The following is an 8,459-nucleotide window of genomic DNA, read 5'->3' on the forward strand; positions in this document are numbered from 1 at the left end:
GTATCCGAAAGTCAACCATGGGGGGGGGGGGTGGAGTACATCTTCAAAAACACTTACAGGTTGCGAGCCTGCTAGCGTTCCACTGGACTGCCTAGAAAAGTCTGTGGTCGTCATCTATACTCCGCTAGACGACTGGATCATCTTAAACATCGTAAACATCGAGGCCTCTCATCATTTTAACACGCATCATCTATTTCATCTACCCATTGTTCTACCCAACATATTTGTAGACATAAAATACATACATGGTCCAGATCTGTAAAACGAAGCTTACATCTTTCATCCAACATACTTTCAAAGCATAAAATATATATATACGGTCTAGATCTGAAGAAAAAGTTCAGATCCGAAGGAAAGAAGTTCAGATCTTTCATCTAACGTAGATCTCAAAGTACACAGTTTAGATCTGAAGAAAAAGCTTAGATCTGAGGTGAGAAAGTGTAGATCTGAAAGAAAAAGTCTCAGATTTTAAAGAAAAGTCTTAGATCTAAAAGATAAAGTGTAGATCTGAAGGTAAAAGTTTCAGATCTGAAAGAAAGAAGCATAGATCTTTCATTTAGCAATATCTCAAGTAAATAGCTAACATATACCTATACACATAGGACATAAAATACTTCATATCTATGTGTAAGATGAAAGTGACTATACACTCACCTGATACGGAGTGATTCGGACAACACCTCGCTTCTAAAAATAATTTTCTTTGATGAACTGGGAAGTTTGCTTGAAAACCGGGCTCCTCGTGGGCAGAGTTTCAAACCGAAAAACTCTTTTTCTTGGAGCCTTCGGGCTCTCCGAGGCTTTCTTCAAGTGCTAGGGAAGTTTCCTAGGCTTTTGGGGGGGTTTGGGAGCTTTAGAGAGAAAAAGAAACTAGAGAGAGAAGTGGAAAATGTGCATGGAACTCGGCAGCCTTGCAGCCCTTTTATAGGCGCCAGCCTCAGACGTACGCTGGGCGTAGTCCTTGGCTACGTGGGGCGTAGTTCGGATAAGGTGCGAGGTGGCAGGCTCCGGATGGTGCGACGTGTTTACTTCTCGGACCACACAAGACCGAAGTACGCTGAGCGTACGCGGTTCCAGACGTGGGGCGTAATGCGAGGTGACGTGTCGTTCATCCGAAGCGAGCCTCTGATCAGCAATGGACGGCCCAGATCGAGCCACGTCATCACTATTCGCACCAGCTTCGCAAATTTGAGTTCCAACTTCAAAAATTCATATCTTCCTCATACGAGCTCCGTTTTCGACGTTCTTTATATCCACACGTAGGCGGGAACGTACTCTACAACTTTCGTTTAGACTCTGTCGGCTAATTTTGAATTTATTTTAAAAGTTATATTATTAACAGACCGGGACATGATTGGTCCGTTAAAATCTCATAACTTCTTCATCCGACGTCCGTTTTCGTTTGTCTTTTTATCGTTACGCTACTACTAACGAGATCTTAGATTCTCGTTTAGTTTGTGTCGGCTAAAAAACCGCTCGGTCTAATATTTGAACTTCGGGTTGTACACCGCTAAGTCGAAACTTCGAAAAATCATAACTTCCTCATACGAAGTCAGATTTAGGCGTTCTTTTTATGGACGCTCTTGGTTTAACATATTCTACGACTTTCGTTTAGGTCGCTAAGGCTAAAAGTCGCTCTATCGTAAACTCACTATTTACGCTTCCTGGTGTCGCGTCGGTTCCGTCGCGAAACTTCGACGGGTCATAACTTCTTTGTTATAACTCGGATTTCAGCGTTCTTTATATCTCCAGAATCCTTGTTTCGACCACTACAACTTTAGGTAAAGATATTGGGCTTATCTCACACTTTAATTTTGATGCTTATTTTTATTATTTATTAATTATACCTTTATAATTAAATTATAAGCACACAAATACACATAATTCACATAGTATTCAAATATTTCATCTTTATTATCTCAAAAGAGTTACAATAGTTGACCTAGACTATTTCATCATCTAAAATGCTTATCCCTGTAATACGGGCGTTACATATTAACATCATATGGACAGTTAGAACATGATCATAATTAGTAATGCATAATTCATACATCCTTACCTTATGTTGATTTGACATCGATGTCCTACCATATCCAAATTCAAGATGTAGGCATTCTTTCAGATTTTCTAGAAACCATTTCCAGTTGTCCTTATTTTCCATAGCTACCACAACCCAAGCTATTGGGTATATATGACTGTTTCCATCCCTCCTAACGGAAAATAAGATTTGACCACTACACATTCCTCTTAAAAAAACAACCATCCAAGTTTATAATCCCTCTACATCCACTTCTCCACCCCTGCTTCAGTGCATAAAAACACACACACACAAAAACACACACACACACACACACACACACATATATATATATATATATATATATATATATATATATATATATATATATATATATATATATATATCCTGTTAAAGTAGGTTTTCCCATCTGGCATAAAGTTTACAGACATCTTAACTATTGACCTTCTATTAGACCTTATAATCTCCTCACCATAGGACCACAACTTTGCATAATTTTCAACTATGGTACCTTCAACAAGAGACACTACATGTTGTTTTGCTCTTCTGAACTGTCCCATACTAACCTTAATGCCAAATTTATTTATTACTTCTTCTTTTAGCATCCTCACATTCAATTTCTCATTTTCAAGAACTTCTCTTGTGAAATGAATACCAATCCATCTGTAATTAACAAATGACCCTAACTTAAAATTCCTGGCACAATTATGCTCAGTAATAAGGAACTTTGATTTGGATGAATGCTCATCACGCATCCATGAAGCATGAAGTCTAAATGTGCATTGACCATCACAACACTTAACCAATAATCTTTTACTGTCATTTTTTTCATAATACAATTGAAACCCATTGGCTACAACATACTTGCAAAGCATGAATTTCAATTGTTTATGATTGGTAAACCTCATACCTAGAATTGGCAACTGCTTCTTCCAAGGTATGTCTTCATTAAACCTTGCTTGACCTTTCACATCTGGGACATTTTCATCTTCATCATCTTGTGGGATTTCAATTTCCATGTTGCTCTTCTATGGAAACATGAGCTCAATTAGGTCAACACCATTTTCCATTTCCATTGACATGTTTAACATGACATAACAATTGTCTTCAGTGTCATTTTCCTTACTTACTCTGTCACAAAATAACTGTAGATTAGTACCATAATGGTCCATGTACACAGGCAGACGTACTCCACACCTATACACAGTGTCTATAAACTCTTTATATTCAAGATCATTAGAAATCAATGTTAAACCTTCTAGGATTTCTAAATCCGACTAACAATAGTAAAATTTATCACACTTCTCTTGTGTGAATTATTCAAGAAAACCAACAAATTCCTTGTGAGTCATACCAGCAGCATCGATATTTATCAAACACATGACGAATACCATCTGAATAGTAAAATTTTTTTGTTGATGAACACACCTTGGAAATGAACTTTGATTGAGACGAATACGGCCATAGACATGAACTTTTGTGGTAATAAGGGTTTTGATATTGCCAGATTTGTACATATTTTTAGGCAATATTTAATTACATTTCTATTAATATTTTGGTCATTTTCATAGAATAATGGTACTTATAAGTTTAATTTGTTATTTTACAGCCAAACAGAAGCATCTTCGAAGATAGGGACTGAAATTGACAGAATATGGAACTTTGGAGGAATGAAGGAAAAAAGAACGGAAAATCACCCAAAAGACGTTTTCACGACGTGAACACTTCATGGTTCACGACGTGAGTCGAGAATTCTAGAAGATATGCATACGGGTGGAAGAGTCCTTGCCGAACACGGTTATCTAATATTCACGACGTGAATCCTTATGGTTCACGACGTGAACTCAAGAAATCATAATACTATAAATTCCCTTGCCCATTACAATTGGAGGGACTTTTGGCTGATTGAAGGGTTTCCAGAAGGCGATTTTTAGCAGAAGAAAGGTCCTGGAAAAAGGTTTTCAACACCAAAAGAGTGAAGGTCCATAATTTAGTTCACTTATTTGATACTTATGTACATGTTTCCTTATACTTTGATTTGTGTTATTGTGTTAGTTGCTATTATGAGCAGCTGAATCTAGCTACTCTTGTTTAGCTAGATGAAGCTTCTAACTTATGAATAGCTTAATTTTACATGGATTTATTTAGTTGGTAAATTGCTTGTGTTTGGTTTATAATTACCTAGCATGCTTATGGTTGTTTCTTTAGTTGCTTGATTCCATGTTCTGTGTAGCTTAGTGACCATTAACTGCATGAACTTGTTTACCTAATGATTTAGTGAACATTAAATTGTTAGAGCTAGGATTGACCAATCTTAGTTAGTAACTAAAGTACATAAACTTAGCTGTGGTAGAGAACGTAGATTGTGATTATAATTGCGTTTGCATAATAAATCTTACATAGCATATTCATATTCATAATTGGTTCTGTGTTTAATTGTGTGTGACCATACATAGTTTTACATGAATTAATTAATTATTGGTAAAATTAGACTTAAATTACTGATATAATTAAAACCAACTTGATAATCCATAATTATTAGCTAGCCATAAGGACGAAGTGGATTCAAACTAAACAATAGTGTTTTTACTTATTGATTAAATTTGAGCTAAGTTCGTCTGATCTTGTAAAATTAGATAAATCCCTTTTTAAACTTGTTAATAATTAGGTTAATTTGATAGCAAGTAGATTAATTAGTAACACCGTTCCCTGTGATCGATACCCGACTTACCCAAGCTATACTATAATCTGACTAGGTACACTGCCTATAGGTGCATAGTTGGTCTAAGTTTGTTAGGTTATAAATATTAAAATTAGTGGGTACTTTCGTGCACGTCAAGTTTTTGGCGCCGTTGCCGGGGAACGGCTTAGTTAATTATTAGTTTGTTAGCTTTAAATTAATCGATCCTTTTTGTAGGATAAAACCTGCAAGAAGTTACTTTTCTGTTTATTTTTTTCTGCATTACAGGACTCACGACGTGAACCTTCAAGATTCACGACGTGAGAATTGAAGTCCTTAGTCTTGTTTATTTCAGTTTTTTTAGTTCAGTTTTACGTTTTATCTTTTTGTTTTATTTCAGGAGTTCATGACCAGAGGCTCTAACACACCTTTGGTACCACCACTTGAAGATCCCGAGTCTGCAATTCACGAAAAGAAGGATAAGAGCGTGAAAGAAGATCAAACACCGAAGAAGACACCTTTACAAGAACTGAAATCAGCCTTTTCAAGGAAGTCAGGAAAGAAAACGGGAGAATCGAGTTCAGCCTCAAAAAATAAGTTTGAAGTTTTCGATCAATTGCCTGATCCACACGAGACCGAGTACGAATCAGAAAAAGAATTTGGACTTTATACGAGTGAACCCGAGAACGAGCCGGAGAACGAAATGGCGAACATTGATGAGATGGCCATGGGGGATTACAAGAAGCGCATTCGAGATGATGTGGGGCCGGGTTTAATACATCCTGCGATACCTGCCAATGACACATTCGAGTTAAAGGGACATATCCTTACTGCACTCAAGGATATCCCATTCTATGGGAAAGATCATGAAGATGCTTTTAAGCATTTAGACGAGGTCAATGATATTGCGGATTATTTTAATACTCCTAATATCACGAGGGAGACAGCTTTGTTAAGAATGTTACCAGTCACTTTCAAAGGAGCTGTAAAAGACTGGTTGAAGGCTCTTCCATCTGGTACAATCACCACATGGGCCCAATTGCGTGAGAAGTTTCTAGATCAGTTTTGCCCACCCTCCAAAATCTCTAAACTCAAGAAGGCGATTGCCAACTTTGAGCAAAACCCGGGGGAGTCATTATACGAGGCATGGGAGCGCTATAAGGGGTTGTTAAGGAATTGTCCTCAACATGATCTAAATCTTCAGCAAGAAATGTCGATATTCTATGATGGGGTGAATGTCATGACTAGACAACTCCTTGATTCACAAGGACCACTAACAAAGAAGAACCCAATTCAGGCCAAGGAGCTGACTGAAGAATTTTCAAAGCGCTCTCGTGAGTACCACAACCCAGGGTGCGATGGAATAAAAGGCAGTGGAGGGGCACAAACTGAAGAGATGGCTGCTGTGATGGCAATGCTTAGCACTATGGATAGGAGATTGACCCAAATGGACCAATCAATTCATGCAATTCGAGTTGGTTGCGAGAGATGTAGTGGCCCGCATTTGACAAAAGATTGCACTTTGGATGAATATGGAAACAAGAAAGCTCAAGTTTGCTACTCAAGTGGGGAAAAGTATGATGAAGACTGGAGGAAACCGAAGAAAGAGTGGCTGCCTTACGATGAATACAAGAAGCAAAAGGAAGAAAAATATAGACAAACTGGCAGAGGGTTCTACCAAAAAGAGCAACCACTAGTTGAGAAGAAATCAGAATTAGAGACCATGTTGATGAAATTTATGGAAGCTTCAGAAAAAAGACATGATGCTACTGACACTGCAATGGAAGAACAAAGAGCTATAATGAAAAATCATCACGCAATGATGATAGATCAGCAGGCATTAATAAAAAATCAGCAAGCCTCCATCAATAACCTTGAAGTACAACTTGGTCAACTTACCACTTTGGTTAATGAGAAGTTGTTCCCGAAAAATCCTGAAAAGAAGACTCAATCTCACGTAATGGCCATAGATACTGAAGAAGAGGCGATTTATGAGTTCCTAGAAGCCTTAGAAGTGGAGCCACAGCAGCCCGGTCCAAAGCCAAAGAAGCCGAAGCTCGAAAATGAAGAATCTGCTGGAATACCCAGTTCACGTCGTGAGCCCGCTATGGTCACGTCGTGGGCCCGGTCGGAACAGAAAAAATCAGTATCTGTTCCAGCTTATAAACCACCTTTGCCATTCCCGTCTAGATCTAATCTCAGTCCACTGGAGAGAGAACATCTGGAGTTTATCAAGCAATTGAAGGGTATTCCTATTAATACTCCTTTTATTGATTCGCTTGCAAAAGTTCCAGAATATGCTAAGTTCCTACAAGACTTGTTAGACACTCATCAGCAATTAAAGGAGAATTCTAAGGTGATTCTAAGTGAGCAAAGCTCAAAGGCTGTGTTGGGAGAGATACCTAAGAAGATGGGGGATCCTGGACGACTCACTCTCCCATGTGAGTTTGGGAATAATATGAAGGTTTATGCTTTAGCCGATTCTGGGGCTAGCATAAATTTGATGCCTTATTCGTTTTATCAAAAATTGAATATTCAGAAGTTAAAGGCTACAAAGATGACTATTCACATGGCGAACCGTTCAGTGACACAGCCCCGCGACATTGTGGAAGATATTCTCGTGAAAATTGGGAAATTCATTTTTCCAATAAACTTTGTGGTTTTGGATATGAAAGAAGATCCCAATGTACCAATTATTCTTGGTCGCCCGTTACTTAACACTGCTGGAGCTCTGGTTGATATACGCGAGTCCAAGCTCACCTTAAGAGTTGGGGATGAGAAGGAAATTTTTGGAATAGAAGATGGTTTCCAAGGGAGTCATGCTCAAGAAGAGGTTTTCAACATAGATGAAGAGAATGAACTTGAAGAATTAGAGAAGCTCATGGAAGAAGAAATCAAAACAATTCAACAAGTTAAAAGAACAAAACCGAGAGCATCTGTTCCATTTTTAGTTGAAGTCATTGCCTACACGAATCCAACTTCTTGGGTAAGCAAGGAAGATGATGAGATGTCGAGTGATGAAGAGGAGGTTACTTCAAAAGTCACAAGTCCAGTGGTGAAAGAAGAGAAGGATACTATGGAGCTTAAAAATGATGGAAAATTGAAGATTCAAGGGATCAAACACAAGCTCAATGGAGACGAAGTCAAGGTTAAAAAGGAGAATTCTAAAAAGGCGTATATTCGTCGAGTGCAAGCTTACAAGAGGCGTTTTAAGGAGCAAAAGATCCTGGTGGTGGATTCTTCTGACGAATCAACGTAGGAGGCACGGAGTCCAACTCAAGACTCCTCAAAAAGAAGCGCTTCTCGGGAGGCAACCCGAGTTTGGTTTGCGTTTTTTTTCCTTTTTCTTTTTAGTTTTTGCATTTTAGTCCTAGAAACATAGATCATATCATCCAACTCACTTTATTCATAATTAAACACTGAGTGTGGGGTCCCTAAAAATGAAGTGGTAATAATTCAGAATTTAGTTAATAGACAAACCTGGATAAAAATATATATATAAATTGTCATACAGTATTCACGACGTGAATCATTATGATTCACGACGTGAGTTATGAATGAACCGGACAATAGATCGTTGATACATATCAGCCCATTTTCTGTTAAACTAAATGGCCCAAGACTAATCCATTTCTGATGAAGAATGAATGGCCCAAAATTAAGCCCAGACAGCTCACGACGTGAATCCTTAGAGATTCACGATGTGAACAGTAACAATCACGGGACCAAAGATTAAAGAAT

The 8,459-nt window shown here is 38.1% G+C and overlaps 2 protein-coding genes and 1 non-coding gene across 3 annotated transcripts; 1 reads left to right on the top strand and 2 right to left on the bottom strand.

Annotated features, from left to right (window-relative positions):
• Nucleotides 1-1,968: 1,968 nt before the first annotated feature.
• On the bottom strand, nucleotides 1,969-3,057 carry LOC145140340 (uncharacterized). The gene is made up of 3 exons (XM_079073860.1): nucleotides 2,483-3,057; nucleotides 2,060-2,246; nucleotides 1,969-1,974 (listed from the first exon to the last, which is right to left on the bottom strand). Exons 1-3 carry the CDS (start codon nucleotides 3,055-3,057, stop codon nucleotides 1,969-1,971), a joined length of 768 nt encoding a protein of 255 aa, XP_078929986.1.
• Nucleotides 3,058-5,421: 2,364 nt separating this feature from the next.
• Nucleotides 5,422-7,977, top strand: LOC145140341 (uncharacterized). The gene is made up of 4 exons (XM_079073861.1): nucleotides 5,422-5,817; nucleotides 5,923-7,074; nucleotides 7,258-7,522; nucleotides 7,670-7,977. Exons 1-4 carry the CDS (start codon nucleotides 5,422-5,424, stop codon nucleotides 7,975-7,977), a joined length of 2,121 nt encoding a protein of 706 aa, XP_078929987.1.
• LOC145141602 (small nucleolar RNA R71) lies at nucleotides 5,806-5,912 on the bottom strand. The gene has a single exon (XR_013722796.1). It is a non-coding gene; the product is annotated as a small nucleolar RNA R71 (small nucleolar RNA).
• Nucleotides 7,978-8,459: the final 482 nt, after the last annotated feature.

The sequence above is a fragment of the Lactuca virosa genome, chromosome 9 (assembly GCF_052849685.1).
Source record: "Lactuca virosa cultivar CGN04683 chromosome 9, Lactuca_virosa_CGN04683_v6, whole genome shotgun sequence".
NCBI classification, from domain to species: Eukaryota; Viridiplantae; Streptophyta; class Magnoliopsida; order Asterales; family Asteraceae; genus Lactuca; species Lactuca virosa.